This window comes from Bos indicus, chromosome 10 (genome assembly GCF_029378745.1).
Source record: "Bos indicus isolate NIAB-ARS_2022 breed Sahiwal x Tharparkar chromosome 10, NIAB-ARS_B.indTharparkar_mat_pri_1.0, whole genome shotgun sequence".
In the NCBI taxonomy this organism is placed as follows: Eukaryota; Metazoa; Chordata; class Mammalia; order Artiodactyla; family Bovidae; genus Bos; species Bos indicus.
Genome location: NC_091769.1, coordinates 67016244 through 67033673, shown reverse-complemented (window position 1 = coordinate 67033673; position 17430 = coordinate 67016244). Strand labels below are relative to the sequence as shown.

Genomic DNA, 17430 nt, shown 5'->3' with positions numbered 1-17430 from the left:
GCTGGAGAATGTGCGAGTGGAGGTCAGGGGATAAATCCAAGCCCTCCGAGATGGCTGGAGAGGGCAGTGGAGAAGGAAAAGATGTAAATCCACAGCCCTTGAATATCAAGGAAGAACAGGGAGTGAGGGAGAGAAAGGAGCCTAAGACAGTTCCTGAGTCAGGTTTGGTGGGAAAGTACAGGGGAGCAGCTGGTCTGGGGTGAGAGGAGAGAGACAGGGAATGCCACGCTAGGTCAGCGGAGGGTCATCCTTCGAGCCATCCAGATGGAGATGACGACTGATCAAGGTCTCTGAAGAGGAGGCTGCGCTGGGAGCCACTTCCCTCATCAGTAGCACATGGCAGTTGCTTCAGCCACAGACATGGGTGAGACCCTCAGGGAAGAAGGGAGAGCCCAGGGGAAGCCCTGGAAGCACTGGGCCCTTAGAGGAAGGTGTGGGAAGAGAAGCCCGTGAAGGAAACTGACAAGAGAAGGGCAAAGGGAAGGAGGATTCTGGGAGAAAATGGCATCATCCATTTGCAGACCACCATGCCACAGGGTCCACCCTTATGAAGCTCCTCCAGATGTTGCTGCCATCCATAGTGGTTTATCTTCTCTGGGCCATTTTTGATAATAGTACTTCACCTATCTTTCATACGCTCTCTCTACCTCTTGGTCTTCACCAATGGGATCAAGTTTCCAATTACACTGATTTCTGTTTACCTTTTAGAGTTTGTATAAATCAGCCACAGAGAGGCTTTGTGGTGCACACAACAGCTTATACAGAATCTGGGCTGCTTTGCTCAAATACCTCCTGCTGGAATACTATTCAAGTCAACAGGTTGGTGCAGTATGTATCCAACAAACAAGGAGACCCAGCAAGAGAGAAAGATGGAAGTGATACTGCAGAAGAACCCACTATGGGGAGCGATATAAAAGGCAGGGAGTAAGGCATCCCTGGAAAAGAGAACCATGAACCATCACACCCTCATTTTCCATAAGAAGCTTCACTGTGGTGGTCCTGGAAACTGCAATGGAAGAGCAGCTCCCATTGGCCACAGAAAGCCAGGCTAATCGCAAACTCCCTCCTTCTCTCCAAGACCTGACTGCATCCTTGGTCTTTGAGGGAGAGAAGAACCAACTTAAGAGGAAAAAAGGACTAATTCTTCAGTGTTGAAGTCAGAAGGAAAACACATCTTTCAAAAATGAAGAACAGAAGTCTAGCAGCACCAGCAAGATAATTAGAGCCCGTATGTATTTTTGACTAGAGCAGAATGAATAATCCTACTCTGTTCCAGTAGTAGGAGGTTAGTCGCTTAGTCGTGCCTGACTCTTTGTGACCCCATGGACTGTAGCTAACCAGGCTCCTCTGTCCATGGAAATCTCCAAGCAAGAATACTGGAGTGGGTAGCCATCCCTTGCTCCACGGATCTTTCTGACCCAGGGATTGAACCCAGGTCTCTTGCATTGCATGCAGATTCTTCACTGTTTGGGTTACGAGGGAAGCCATATTCTGTTCCAGGCTCTGAGCAAAAGAAAGAAGGCTCCTTGGTCTCTGGTCCCTGTGAAGCTGAGAGGGGGCTACACCATCCTGGACATGTCCATGGTGTCTTCTGGCTTCCATGCTGGTGGGGAGCACGTGTGGGTCTTGGAAGGCACAGAGATGGCTGAGTTTGGGTAGAATAACCACTTTGAAGGGTTAGGTACAAAGAGAGGGTCTCACTTTTTCGCAGTTTCCATTGGCTATGACATTCATAAGTGGTGTTCTACTCTCAGCCTGCTTTTGCATCAGTAGCAGCTGGGTTCCACCTTGAAAGCTGTGCTTGAAGTACTTCAGCAGAAGACAAACATTTGGTTAAGGAATAGTGGTAGTCTCACGACTGTTAGAATTTGGGGGAATCCTGGGGATTTGCTTTTCAAAGACATCAGGGCTTCTCAGCCTATCTGAGAAGAGGCAGCACAAGTCTGAGCCCATTAGGACCTAACCACAAAGGTCGTATGCTGGCATTTGGAAATAAAGTGAAGTAAATTTACTAAATCCTGGCCTTTAAGTTAGATGAATTCAAGACAGCGTCTAGAAAGTCAGCTTTCAGAAAATAGTAACTTGTTCCCATGACAGCCGTGCTGAAAAGTGTCCCAGCCACACACGGGGCTATGTCACTCCCTCTCTGTCACTCACCACCCTTATGACCCTCAGAAACTGGATTCACAACCTTTCTTACAAAGGTTCCTGACAGGTTCCTTTGTCTTACAAAAATCACACTTCTCAATATATATTTTTGTCTAATCTCATTCTAAGATAGGCAGAAGTTCAAAGTTCTACATTTCAAAAATAACTCAAAACCCCAAAGGAGCTATTTCAGAATAGGCAATATATTTCCTTTGCTATGGAGAAAAAATATTATATAAGTTTCATTGAAGAAAGATTCTTTAGAAAAGCAAAACGGAGCCTATTTTCAGAGTCACTGATCCCCTCCACTCTTAACTGCTATGTTTCTATCAAGGTTACTGGAACCAAAGCTTTCCACTTTACCTTTATCATGTCTATATACAAACAGTGTAAGTTTCAATTACCCCTATATTTTTATACTAACAAAATGCCACACCTCCTAAGTACACCAGCCAGTGTTAATTTGTAATGGTGAGGCTGAAGCTCACATCAAGAGAAGCAGACCCCACCCTCACCTCTACCCCTCTCACACACTGACAACTGCAATGACAGAATCTTGGAGCTTCTAGGGAGCCTAAATCTTTCTTTTTGGCTGCACCCAATGGCATATGGGACCTTAGTTCCCTGACCGTGGATCAAATCTGAGCCCCACTGGCCTGGAAGTGCAGAGTCTTAACCACTGGACCACCAGGGAAGTCCATTAGAAGCCTAAATCTACGGGACTTAGCCAGAAGTCCTAAATCCACCTCACTAGTCTAAATCTACTTCGCTAGCCAGAAGCCTAGTGAATCCCCCACATGAACTACACACAGGGAGGCAGAATGCTTAAACTGTGCAGGGGAGGAGAGGAGCTGGGGCTCTTGGAGAGACTGGGCCAGGGGAGAGCATGATGCAGCGTGGCCCTGGTTGGCACGCCTCCACTGGACTCTTCCACAGGTGCCCAACTCAGCCTGCTCCACTCCATCCCCTCGGCCTGTTTCTTTTTCCTATTAACTATTTGCTATTGATGATACCATGGGCTACCCAGATGTCCCAGGCAAAAAGCTGGGCATCGTCCTCAATTCCTCGCGCTCTATCTATCCCTGTCTACGTTCAATCAGCGCCATTCAATTCAGAGCTCTCTCTAGTCTACTTATTGAAGACCCCATGAACACACTCCTTTTGTCTCCTCTGCTCGGCTTGGTCCAAATTCATTTTTCTCCTTGGTTATCGAAAAACCTCCCACCTCTCAGTTGGCCTCCAAATCCAGAATTCCCTCCCCATCCTCTACCTTGATACAATTCCCACTCTTCCTTTCAGGTCCTATTTCTAACATGTATATCTAAACAGGTCATTTCTGCTGCTACATTCCTTCAATGTCAGGATAAAAGCTCCAATCTTTTGCAAAGCCTAGCATCTGGCTTTTCCCTCTCCCAAGATTGTGTTCCCATGTGCCCTCAAGCCATCAGATGATGCACTTGGTCAAGCTGTCTCATAACCACGCTTTCAGGCATACTGTTCCCTCTGCACAGAATGCCCTTCCCTCATCTTATATATTTGGCTAATCTGTAATCCTGCTCCCAGCTGAGGCTCCAGGCCTCTCCCTCTCCAGGAACTTTCCTTGACTCCCCTCCACTTGAATCAGGGCCCTCCTTGCTGCCTGCCTCAATCCACGGCGAGCCTCCGAGACAAAATATTTTCACAGCTGTGCACATGCATTGGACCCCTCACGTTATAGCGAGCCCCTTGAGGCAGGAACCACCTCCTTCACCTCTGTCTCTCCAATAACTAGTCCAAAGCCTCTCTCAGCAAGTGCTCAAGAAAGGCAGCTGACTTGATGAGGACAAAAATGAAACCTGTTAACCAGCCTTTCTTCCTTGTCTCTTTTTCCATTGAACAGTCACATCGCTCAGCAACAGCCCTGGACTTTAAAGTCTCTAGGTGCTGGGTTTACACAAAATTTCGAAAGATATGATGCTAATAGGAGGGGCACATGTGCTTCTTCCACCAATGAAATTCTCCATTTCGTTTTCTTGGAAGGGTGTGGTTTTTTTTCCCCCTTCTTGGCCACCTGAAGGCTTTGTGTGAGGGAAGGGTAGAGAGCACATTAGATTCATGTGATACAGAGGAAGAGAAGAACATAATTGAGTATCAACCTAGAATCAAGAATCTTTCCCCTGAGATAAGTAAGTCACAATCAAGTGTTCACAAGGAATAAGGAGAACTGAATTTAGAAACCACAATCAGCGTATTCAGTCCAAACATGTATAACCAGTAGCCTCTGTGAGGCATGTTAAAGGGGAAACTTTTATATTCCCATTCAGAGTTCCACTTCTGTTCATTAATTTCTAGTTGAGTAGTTGATCCCATGGTTCCCTGAGCCTGAGATATTAGTCTGAGATCCCTACTGCCAGGGACATCCACTCTGTGCCTTGGAGCTGACTTAAATCTTCAGGAAGGCTATTCACTATAAAAGGAAAAACAAAGCAAAGCGGGCAGATGATGTTAATCCTCTGAGAGCAGGAGCTGATCTACTTGTGAGAGAACTTAGTGACAAACCCTGGCAGGGAACGCTGACACCAAGACAAAAAGAGAGATAGATGTTTCTGAAAAAATAAAAAGAGAAGGAATGCTGGGCCCTGAGCTGTATTTCCCACTCCTGACCCAAGAGGCACATTCCTAAGGGACAGTGTGTAGCCAAACCTGGCTCATCTGTCTGGATGGAAAGGAAGGCTAGGATGAACACAGCGTTTCAGCAAGGTATGCACAGCTGCTGGCAAGAAAGATGAATTCACACTAAATTAAGCTCAATTACGGGAATTTTTGTTCTTTTCCCAAGGTGTGGGGTGAGGGCTGACATGCATCCCCTAGAGATTTGGAACTCCTCCAGATTCTACTACAGATTCCATGTTGTTCTCGTAAGCTGGGCGTTTAAAGAGTAGGAAAATAGCAATCAGATGATGGCATCCTGAGATGGATCAGAATGGGGCTTTAAAAGGCCGGCACTCCCGCCAAAGGGCCCGGTCACAGAAAGGAAGAGACGAGGATCCAAGAGGAAGAGCTGGCTCTCTTTAAAGGCACTTCATTTGATTTCAGATTTCATTTCTCAGAAAAATACAAATTAATTTGGAAATTGAACCCGGCGTCTGCTCTGGGACAGGGGAATTGAATGACATACTCTTAGGGTAGGCTGTAAGGGCTGCTTCTGTGCTCTCCTGGGAGGCCATTCTGAGCAGCATCTGGTGGCAGGAGTCCCCAGGGGGGTGGCCTTTGAGGGAAGATGGCACCAGGTGCCGTGGGGAGGGGCATTCGTGGGGCACAAACACTGGCCCCAACCCTCTGGGATGATGCTGTTTTCAGATGTGGATGTTTCTACAGCTTGACTTATCAGTGGAACCGCAAATATACTTTTTCCATACATAGAACGTTTCATCCTTTATCATGTTCCTTCAAATAGGTGTTTCTATTTAATTTGCTAAGAACTTTATCCTGTGAATCCCATGCAATTCTTTGGGACAGGGACAGTTCAATAAGTCAGCAGAAGGTGGATATACACAGAAGAGTGTCCTCTGTTTAGTCCCATCACCAAATAGCACGTTTCTGACCACACGTCTTGGGCCTATGAAGAAAATCTTGGATATAAAGTCTTGTCTGCATCACCTTCTGATCAAAGAAGCTCTAAGGGACAATTTGCACCAGTTTTAAAGGAAGGAATCGAATAAGCTGATACGTGGGAAGTCCTTGAACTTTGGAATATTTTGGCTCTCACTCTTAAATAGGGATAGGACATTGATTCCATCTTTCTCTCCTTCATGTGAGTAGTGACTTTCTCATCTCCAAAAGTCAGCATGCAATAGGCAAACCTTCACCTGCTCTGAGAGAATGTCTAAAGTATACAGAGGGCTTCAGAATAAAACACAAATAATGAAAGATAACAGAGAAAAGAAAGGCAAAGGAAAAAAGAAAGAAAAGATAATGAAGCTCCTGTAAGCAGACGGTGAACCCAGTGTCCTGGGGAACAAGGACTTCCCACAAGACCCTCTAAGCCCTTCAACAGGAAGGCCAGGCCTCCTTCCCATGGTTACCAGTTAGAACCTCACATCCACTGTCTTGGAAACCATTCGTCCAGACACCCCACTTGTCCAGACACTCAACTTCACTTGGAAAGAAGCAAGTCCAGAGAAACACTGGCTCCACCCTTCTTGGTCCAAGCATGGCTGAGCCATCCCTGCTCCCCATGCCCTGGGGCCCAGCAGCTGGAGCACAGAACTCAAAAATAGGTTTTGGGAGGTCTCCAAAATTATGACACATTCCCCTGAAAACTATGAAAGAGATATAAAAGAGGACACACATCCCCTCCCTGCCAAAAGGGGCCATTGCTTCTGAGGCCTGTTAAACACCTTCGAATGACCCATTTGTATCACCTGAGAGAGGAAAATATCAAGACGGGTCCCAACCACTCTGGACACTCAGCACAGCATCCATCACGGATGGCGCTGGGATGAGAGGATGCTGGGCTGAGCAGCTGGGAGGGACGGATGCTCCAGGAAAGTGGCTTCACATCAGGTTCATTTCCCCTGGTTGACAGGTTCCATTTTCAGCCTCAGGCTCACTTACAACCAGCACCCGGCGAGTAGTGGGCATCTCTCTGTGCCACGCTTCTGTGGTGGGGAGGGGGCTCAGTCCCCAGCCTCCTGTGTCAACACTAATCCTTCTCAAGGGAAAGATCAGAAACAGCACAACCTCAGGATTGTGTACACCATCAGTGAGGGTGCTCTCAGAGCCTCCTGTCAGCATCGCAGTCCCAGGGGCACGACTAGCTCTTGTTTCTCCATCTAAAATTGTTATTAGTGTGTCTCTGACGAGCATCTTTCCCTGAGGCCTTCCCAGCCCTTGAAAAACTTGCATCTAAAAATACAGAATGTGTGTATCCTCTTTGAACCTACCATGGATAATTTGGAAATCTCTATCTCTCGATGAGTATCTTTAGAAGAGGAGAGATTTACAGGGCAATGTAGGAACATTTATTGATGCTGCACAAAAGGCCTTTATCACCTGTATGCAAATCCGTTATCAGCCTTAAAACACTGTCACCAAGTCTCAGTGTTATTTTTTTCACATCCCTTCAACAGATGCAGAGAAAAGGGTTTGCAGGTTTCTCTGGATATCAAAGGGAAAGGGAGAGAGGAAAGGAGGCACCAGTACGATTCTACACTAAGAGAGATTTTAAAAAAAGATCCTGTGGTTTGTTTTGCTAAATTATTGACGATTCCCTGGCCAGAGCAGTGAGGTAGAAGGCTGGAGCAGATCAACGTCTGTACAGACAGGGCAGACCAAGGAACGGATGTGCAAACAGTAGATGCTATCGCCGCCAGCTGTGACTCATTTAATTGTCTGCAAGTCACTGCATTCAGAAAAAAAAATAAAAAGGAAAAAGGAGGGCGTTGACCTCTCCTGCTCTTCCCAGGTTTTGGCAAGCAGCCCTGGAAGGGGAATCCGAGCCCTTTCCGCCACGGTCAACCCCAGAGCTCGGCAAGGGAGGGGCCTCCCATCAGCCTGGGGAGGGGCGGGCTCCTTCCTCCTGGCTGACTACCTCTCTCCTCACCCTTCTGACTCCAAATCAAGGGAGGGGCTCTGTTGCCGGTGGTTTCTCGTTTTGTCACTCACCTTTCATACCACTACCTTCTTCTTGGAATGTGTTACGAGCAGTGGTCTGATCTTCTAAGTGTTCACTCCCACCACTTCCTGAAGAGGCTACACTGCTTTGTGGAGACAGGGGGGCATGATCGGATGGGAGGCACTGGGGTCCTCTAGCTCGTAAGTCCTCATGAGACATCCATCCATGTCCTAGAGGCTGGTTTGGCACATTCATGGGTGGGGTAAGGGACACAGATCGTTTCAAAGGGCTGTGGTGTGCCTGGCCTGAGAGAACTGGAAAAAAACAAAAATAAAATGAAATAGGTTATTCCCCCACCTTTAGCCTGGGCCACAGAAGAACCCACAGTACCTCTTAACCCTGAGAGATGGCGCTGTCTGATCGCTGCATCCGGGGTCATGGGGTGGCTCTCCCTTTGGGGTGGTTAAAAAGGATGCTGTCTGTACCTTTGGGTGAGTTGGGCTCTCTAAGGAGGCTACACCTATAAGGCCCACACTTGTGACCTTCACCTCTATAGGTCGGGATCTGTTTTCAGTTCTAACTGTAGAAATCAGGATTCGGAGCAGTAGACCCAAAAATCAGGTGAGGATTGACAGCCTGGCAAAGTAGCGATCTGCCAAGATGGAAAAGAACATGTCCTGGCCATTTATTTTTGGTGGGGCAGGGAGGGGGGGACCACGCAAAACCGGACATGACCCACGTCATTACGGTGGACTTTCTGGAAGGGGAGGGCAGACCACTCATCGTTGGCAATCTTGGCTGGGCTGAGCTAGCAGAAGTGGACTAGTCAGTCCTTCCAACCAGGAATCAGGGGAGCTGTCACCTCTGAAAGGGGTGCAGGCACAACAAGGGCCCTGAGACTAACAGGGACCTCAGGGTATGCGACACGGCAGCCGTGTGTGAAAGGGCCGATTCTCCCCCTTGGCTTCGCAGGTTAATGCCAGACTTTACATGAGAACACTTCCAGGTAACAAAGCTTTCATTCAGAAGCCAGTGGGGTGCTCTCCGTAAGCCGGGAACAGTTTTCTCCAGCATGTGCAGCCCTTCCGCACAGCGGGCAACATCTGTGTAGCCCCCATTTTTAATTTCTTTTCCAGAAAACCAGGAAAAAGCAACAAAACTCACATATAACTAGTCAAATTAAATTGAGGTCATTCAAGGGAGGGATTTAACCAAAATCAACGCTGAGGGAGCCGACGTTACCCTTGGTTGGTTTTTCTGGGTGTGTAAAGTGACAGCTTTACAAAATAAGTCTATTCATAACTTTCTCTCTGTGCTGGCCCCTGACAGGTCCAGTTTATTTTGACTGCTGCAGTGCTAACATGGAATCGAGCCACATGCATTTTTAAACATTTTTCAGGGAAGCCATTAAGTTCCATGTAGGGCTCTATCCCCTCCAATGAGGTATGATATTTACTCTCCCAAGTCCGGACTAGCACTGCTTTGCTGGCATTAATCCTTCTCTGTTTTTTAGCCAGCAGACTTGACATCCCAGTGTGAGAAGTTCTGCTTTCTGTTAAACTGCATTTCTGGTGGGGCAGAATCCACATAAAGACATGAACAGCAGGCTTTCTTGCCCCCACTTAAAAACATAAAGACCAGAGCCAAAGGCTGAGCGTTTGCAAAAAGTGTGTTTGAGACAGTAGTGGTGTGGGGAGGCCGCTCATGGTCAGTTGGCATTAACCAGGCCGGAGAGCAATGGAGTTCACACCCCTGCTGTCCATATTTCTGTTTGGCTTCATGTTGCCAGAAGCGCAGCCTTGTGTGTGAAAGAAGGGCCAGAAACTTCTTTATTAACAAAAAAAGGGAGGAAAAAAAGGGAGCTGCCAATTTTACTATCTGTAACCTGAGAAACTGGGTAGATTCTATCAAAGGCAAGGGATTATCATCTAACTTAAAAATATGCAAAGGGAACATTTTTTATTTTTTGGATTCTAACAGGCTAAAACAGCTTGCATTTCCACTGAATAGACTAAGGAAGAAGCTCTTTAAAAAGGCTCCCTGCAAAATGCATTGCTACCTGGTTGGATCCGAATTAGCAATAGAAAAAGAAAAAAAAATAATAAAAAAAGCAGAATAAGAAAAAATAAAAAATAAAAAGGAAGCAGCAGCAAAAATGAAGACAGAAGCCAATAGGAAGAAAAGCCAGACATCCAGAAAATTCATTTCATGCCTGTCTAAGTATTTATACAAAATTGACCGGACTTGTTCAGGGCTGCCCCAAGTGATGGGACTTTCCAGCTTAGACGTCTTTGCTTCCTGGTACCTCTGCAACCATTTCAGAATATCTGGTGGGTGCTCTGAATGGCGCTAGCCAGGTGGGCCCAGAGTGGAAAGGGGGGGCTCCTCTTCACAGCCAGGATTAGAGTGAGCCCCAAACCATAAAAGCAGACCTTTACCAAAGAGACACACACCCAGGGCTGATGGACCCCTTAGCACCCTACTTGGTTACAGGCAATAACAAATCCATCACCATGAGTGTGATAACACTGCTAAGAGAGTCCGCATCCTTGGATGCAGAGAACAATACCACACACAAGTAGCAGTTGAATTCCAGTATTAGATGAAGCCAATTTGCTTCTTTCCACCAAAAGTTTTCTTAAAATTCATGTTAGCTCCCCACTGATGAGCATCCTTGCGGAGGCTGTCAGTGTCCAGGGAATTCACTAGATGTTTACCTAACTTGCTGGGACTTATAGGGATTCATTCATAAAAACCTAGACCCATTTCCTCATATGCCCCTGGCTTGACTGAGGTCATAGAGGATATGGCATGAATTTGGTCTCTGCCTCTTGGGCTTCCCTTGTGGCTCAGCTGGTAAAGAATCTGCCCACAGTGTGGGAGACCTGGGTTCGATTCCTCGGTTGGGAAGATCCCCTGGAGAAGGAATTCTCCAATATTCTGGCCTGAAGAATTTCATGGACTGCATAGTTCATGGGTTCACAAAGAGTCAGACACGACTGAGTGACTTTCACTCTAATAAAAATCAGTTATACCTGAGGTACCAGGGCTTTTCCCCAGGGACTCTCTACCTAAGGCCTCACTGGGTCTGTATCAGAAAGACTCCTATAGCTGGCACCAAAGTCAGAAATGTCCCCTTAGGAGTGAACCTGCTGTAGCAACAAGCAAAATGTCTCCCACTAAGCTTCTGCTTTGCAGAGAGGGCCAAGGATTTAGAGTCAGGGGTGACACACACTGACATGAAAGCCAAGTTGTGCGTGGCAAATGCCTCATTTTTCCAAAGGGGACTTTGGGAAGGTGGCTGGAGCAGGTGACAGGTGACCTGCCCACGGGGGCACTTCGGGGTGAAAACAGATCTTTTGGTGGAGCAAATAGTGACCACAAAGCCAAATTTGGTGTTACTTCATGTGCTGGGGGCCTTTGTTTGCCATAAATTAGCAGAGGAAAGAATAAATGCAGTGGACAGAGAGAGTGTAAGACCACAGACTGCACAGCGGTGATGTGATGAATAGGCGGTCAAGGGCAGATGGTGCATGGCTGTCCCATCACTCCATTTTCTTTTCGACCAAAAGTATTCATCTGAAGTGGTGTTACATAGAGGAAGAATGGATATTCAGGTGAAAATAAATGAGTAAAAGTCCTTTTCCTACAAGTAGAGAGGGGAGAGCAGGGAAGCCAGGCTTCTGAGAAGCTTTTCACACTGTGTTAGTCTCCCCAGAATAACTCTAGCTAGAGGCGGGCCTTCTGAATGTTCTCAGCAGCTGACTGCTGCGTGGCAGACAACAGCACACGCTCCATTCAGACTTAAGCTGCCCCAGAGTAATATTCAAATGCTGCCGAAGTAAGCACAACTTGAAAAAAACCTCACTGTAGATTAGAAGTTGGCAAGTTCCAGCAGAATTGAGGTCCTGAATTTGTAACTTCATAATAATGAGGGTTGCGGGGACAGCATATTTCAGGGGGAGGGGATTCATTCTGATAATTGCCCAGGGGGGCAACACTGTAACCCTTGCTCTTGAAAAAACTGAAGCTAAGCCTTAATAGTATGTAGAGTATAGCGTCTATATCCCTTATATTTTTAGGAATCGCTACAAGAAATTTCAGGTATGTACACTTATATGTGGGGCTTCCCTGGTAGCTCAGCTGGTAAAGAATCCACCTGCAATGCAGGAGACCCCGGTTCGATTTCTAGGTGGGGAAGATCCCCTGGAGGAGGGATAGGCCGGGAGAGGCTACCCAGTCCAGCTTTCATGGGCTTCCCTGGTGGCGCAGATATCTGCCTGCAATACGGGAGACCTGGGTTCAATCCCTGGGTTGGGAAGATTCCCCTGGAGGAGGGCATGGCAACCCATTCCAGTATTCTTGCCTGGAGAATCCCCATGGACAGAGGAGCCTGGCGGGCTACAGTCCATGGGGTCACAAAGGTTCGGACACAACTGAGAGACTAAGCACAGCACAGCACACTTATATATGTACGTACATATGTATGAGTACCTATGATAATAGGGTACTGTAGTATTTGGAACATTTATAAATTCAAGTGAACTACAAATAAATAACAAATACTGAGCAAGTCTAGTTGAAATATGGGAAAAGCAGCTAAAAATAATCTTGCTCCAGCAGTGCAGCAGCATGATGTGAGTACAGAGGGTCTTATAATCTGGTAATAAACTCTGTCATACCATTCGGGGCCAGCTGCCGTCTGCGACCTCCTCTAACCTTATGATGTCTTTTTCATCTCTAAGCATCTTTCATGAGACTCCTTTCAACACTTTTTGAGGGGAAAATACGATACCTGGCGCTGCGTTCTGTTCTTTTTAAGTATTTTCCTGAAAGCCTGGAAATCAGATTTCTTCCCCCTTTCCTTTGACCAAAATTGACTTTGCCTTGATTTTTAGTTATTGAAATAAGAGGCAGGAAAAGACTTTTCAGGATAGTTAGACTCTTAAAAAACAGGTATAACTACCTCTTTTGCCTTCTTATGTGACAAGTAATGGGGCTGTGCAAAGAGGAAGGTTTGGGGTATGGGTCCAGCTCTCTCCTCAGTTCACTGTCAGGTTAAGAACTGCACCTCACTGTCAAGGAGAGCAGTGATCCCCATAAACAAACAGTCCAGACGACTGAAGCTTAATTTTTAACACTGAAACTTTATCCTAATAAACGGTAATGGAGATCGTTCAAAGATACATTGCATTCTTCTCTGTTCTCCTTAAATTTATACACTGAATGCAAGTAATGCTTTAAAATTATTATGAGCATAGGTTAATAACATTTCAGAGCTGGAAGGCCCCAAAAGGCAATATAATTCAATAATCCCTACGTTGTGAGCTGTGGGCCCCTGGGTGGTGGAAGGACCTGGGAATTCCTATGTGCACCAAGCCTGGTTAGTAGATGAAACGCTGTGTGACAAATGGTTTTGATACATATGCAGAAGGCATTAACATTAATCAAATACAAATTATTTTATATTTGGTGAATTTACAGCTCTTTTTGTCATTTTTTTCATCATCTGTTTGAAGTACAGTTATTTTATGGGGATCCCAGTTTTCTGTTAAAAACTGAGGACTGAACTCAATGATAGAGACGACTGCTGTTCTCTGCTGTGTTTGCTGAGTTCCACGGGCACCTAATTGGCCTCAGGAACTCGTATGCTTTAAGTCCTCTGATTGCTTTTACAGTTAACACACTACTCCTCAAATTCAGTCCACCACCACTTATCACTGTTCCCACTGTGCGCTTCCACCTATTTCCAGCCTCAGCGTTTTATCCTGGAGTCCAGAATCAAGACTGCTGCTGAAACTGCCTTCCTTTTGAATACAGCCATTAAGTACACCCATACTTCTAATGTCATTCTTTCTCATCAAACCCAGAAACCTGTTTTCTCAATCCAAGGTTGGACTCTGCAGCCTCATCAGGCCCTTATGAGTTCAGCCACGTGGACATGATTTGCAATTTCACTCTTGTTCCTAAGCCAGTCTTTCCATCTCTTTAAGATTATTTTTTAATATGGACCATTTTTAAAGTCTTTATTGAATCTGTTACAACATTGGTTTTATTTTGTTTTGGTTTTTTGGCTGCGAGGCATGTAGGATCTTAGGTCCCGGCCAGGGATTGAACCCACACCCCTTGCACTGGAAGGCAAAGTCTTAACCACTGGACCACCAGGGAAGTCTCAGTCTCCATTTCTAATTCAAGCTGGCTTCTTACAGGAAAATTTAATGCTTTGTTAATATTTCAAATTCTAGATGCTCACGTGATAGAACTCAATCCAATTACTACTAAACTTTACAAAAAGCAGCTCATTCTTATTTAGGGATTTCAAAAAGCGGAATGAGGAAATTATATATTTGCATATTATTTTAAAATATTTAACTTAAGAGTTTCTTTCCTGAATTAAGAGATCCAAGCCATTTCCTTACTTTGGGGATACATACTGTGTGTGTCAACAGGCTATGAAAATACATGCGGAAAATTCTACTTACACATTGCTAATGGTGTATTTTAACCACATTGTCTAGATCTACTCCCAAAAGAAATTCAGAAGTATCAGAACTTTGGTTGAATACACCAATTTGAGAGTTTTGCTGCAGGAGATGGTCTGATACTTGTTAAATTTAGAAGAGAAAAAGTTCAAGCCATTGCCAGTTATAAAATAGCCTATCACTATTGTTTCAAAGTTATTGGCAGGGAATGTTTCTGTTTATTCCCTTAGTTTAGGTTTGCTTAACAGGCATCTTTTGGGCACCATCCCGAGTTTTTCCTTCGAACACTGATTTCAGAGTATCTAAGGAACTGTTACTAAAGAGTTTGCATTTTCAAAGAGTGGAGTTCTGTTAACACCACTTGTATGCATAATTCTAGGCATCTGATTTTTTTTTTTAAGGCAAACATTTTAGCAAAGCTCAGTGGTGAAACATTAGACCCTGGGTTCCTCTTCTTTAGTTGGTTTTGTGGTGCCACAACCAGTAATCTGAGGCCCTGTGGTGGGAATCTTTGGGGAAAAAGAGATTAATAGTACTGCAAGAATACATTAAAAAAAAAAACAAAACAAACTAGAGTATTTAATCAGTGACATCATGCAAAAAAGACAACACCAGTCATGTTTATGGCCAAGAACAGGTTTGTGTTGGGGGCAAGGGGAGGGGGTATTAATTACTAAGGTTAAAATTAACATGCTCTGCCTCATTGCTTCAGGGAATAGATTAAAAGCAAATCTGAAAGGTTATATGTCTCAACTCTGCATGCTTGCACTCTGCTTCTTGTCTAAAAGTTTGGAAAACCAGTGCTCACAACATCTGGACACCAGAAGATGATTCCCGCAAACCGCTTCAGACTCCACCTCATTCTGGGAGAAGAAAGAGCCTGCTACAAAGCAAAGATGTACTGGGTGGACCGGGTGTTTCCCACCAGCCAAGAAGGAAGCCACACACTCTCCGAAGAGAAGGTAAATACTAGCCTATGCAGTAAAACCAAACAAATGGAGACTCCAGAAGAAGACAAAGCCGCAAAGAACATATCAACAAGGTTGACAAATACGCACTGCTGAATCTCTTTTTGCCCATTCAGTCTCCTTTTTAGATCATATGGAAGTGAATACATTCTGATGCAGGGAGAGCTTTTTCCACGATGTGAGTTGCCACTGGTGTCAGCCCTTATTACTCCACAGATGACCGGTCTTGGAGCAGAGCAAAGAAGTATGCTTCTGCCTTCACGTTATCACTTAAACATTTGGGCTTTTAAGAAGTAAGTTAGAATGTTTCTGGCAGACTTTTATTGCTGCATTAATCTTGGGTACATTTCATTTGTCCTCTTTTGTCAGTTTCTATAATGGCAAAACTGGGTGTCATCCAGGAGAAAATCTATTTTAGATAACTGCTGTTTGTCTTTACACTGTCATTATTTATGATAAAAGTCAGACAAGCCAATATCTACATTTTATAGAAATCAGTAGAATCTTACAAATTGAACTTCAGATCAAGCTGTCCTGAAAGGAAACTGCCCCAATCCTCTCATTCCACCTATCAGAACCAGTGACATCAACTATGGAAGTGACTTGACACCACTGAAGCAGATGTTTCAGCCAATTCAAGGGACTGTGGGATCAATCCAGCCATTTCTAAGGTTCCGATATATGGGGGCTCACTTCTACTTTCCTGAATTATGCTCTTTTTCATATCCATACTTATATCTATATGTACATAACCTTTAGGTTTCTTGGCCCTTAAGTTTGTCTGTGGAATTTCTACCCTTGTGGAGAGCGAAGAGTTTAAGACAGAGCTGCAGAATTTGAATCATTTTCATTATGACACCAAGTAAAGAAAATAATTGAGTCAAGCAAGTGGCCAGGGGTGGATTGAAGCAGATACATCTTTTTCACTTTTCAATGTGTCCATAAAAATGCTCCAATCACTGTGTTTAAGAAAGAGAGCGAAGAAACTCAGATAGATTTTTGACAAAACTTCCCTCTTACCCCTTTCTTAAAAGATAACTTTCAAATTATAATCACTGTTACCTCAACTCACATGTCTATCCAGGAAGTGCCTCTTAGGTTTACTGAAAGCACCATCAATCCTGTGTTTAACACTCCCTGGCTGTTGACAGGGTGTGGCTACCAGCAAAGCCATCCAAGTTTGGAACTGCAAATAGCCAGAGTTTCATGACAGAGCAATTACACCCCCCTCAGAGCATCAATCCCAAGGCCACCACCAGAGTCACTGAACAAATCACGGGGGTATCCTTTTATATCTTGACACCACAGCTCTTGTTCAAAGGAGAAGGAGGTGAGTTGCTTAAAGGGGGCTTACAAAAGATACCTTGTCTACTAGTTCCTGTCTTGAACTACAGGCAAAACCTTCACTGCAACTGGAGCTCAAAAGTCTCCCAGATAAGAGGGCAAGATGGCTTTTAAATGCAACAGCACTGACCAGGAAAGGACCGGCAGCATTAGAAAATGCCGAAATCCTCCTCCCATCAGGGTCTCAACTCAGCACCAGCCAAATGCAGGATGGGTGTTAGGACTTCAGAGCATGAAACTCTGAACTTGGCCTTGATTAAAGCAGCAATCTTTTTTCTTTTCTTTCTAGTATTAGGAGAAGGGTTATAAGTAATTAGAAATGTATTATGCAGTCCTGACTAATTCTTAACTTAGTTTCTTGATAGAAGAATGAGAACTGGAGATTCTCAGCATTTTGGCCAGCAGGGCAATTTACTGATGAAGGAATTGGTCCTTGTTTTCATTAAAGCACTCAATCCAAATGTCAAGTGTAACAATACACATAAACGACCATTAAAAAAAAAAACCCACAATTTGAGTTTACACTGCTAATTAGATTATTTGGGGAGGGGGTTAATTAAGAGAAATTAGATGGTTAAGGCTCTCCTGGTTTCTTAATTATATTTGATTGAATCACCATGTGATTCAAGACAAGCTATTGAGGCTTCACACGTCCCAGTTCCCACTTTCTCTTCACCTTCAGCCTCTTCTCCAATTCTAAACTGTCACAACTGGACCCTGTGGGTATTGGAACACAGTGAGATTGGTACTGTGTTTGTAAAATTGATTTACTGTGGTCTGTAATTACACATAACGATTTGAATTTTTGACTTGGCACTGCATTTTTCATTTAAACCAGACCGTTCTTCTCTACCCCAGAGAAACAGCATTTACGTAATTGCCCTCAACTCAT

At 44.8% G+C, this 17430-nt stretch overlaps 1 protein-coding gene across 6 annotated transcripts in view; it reads right to left on the bottom strand.

Moving 5' to 3' along the window:
* The window catches only part of SAMD4A (sterile alpha motif domain containing 4A), a 226904-nt gene that overhangs the window by 47954 nt on the left and 161520 nt on the right, over positions 1–17430 (bottom strand). For 4 of the 6 annotated variants that reach the window (XM_019968950.2, XM_070797624.1, XM_070797626.1 and 1 more), the window contains one exon: positions 7795–8058. The exons of the other annotated variants lie outside the window; for them this stretch is intronic. In XM_019968950.2, the coding sequence (XP_019824509.1) occupies positions 7795–8058 (264 nt within the window). The remainder of the gene's footprint in view (positions 1–7794; positions 8059–17430) is intronic. 6 annotated transcript variants of the gene reach the window in all.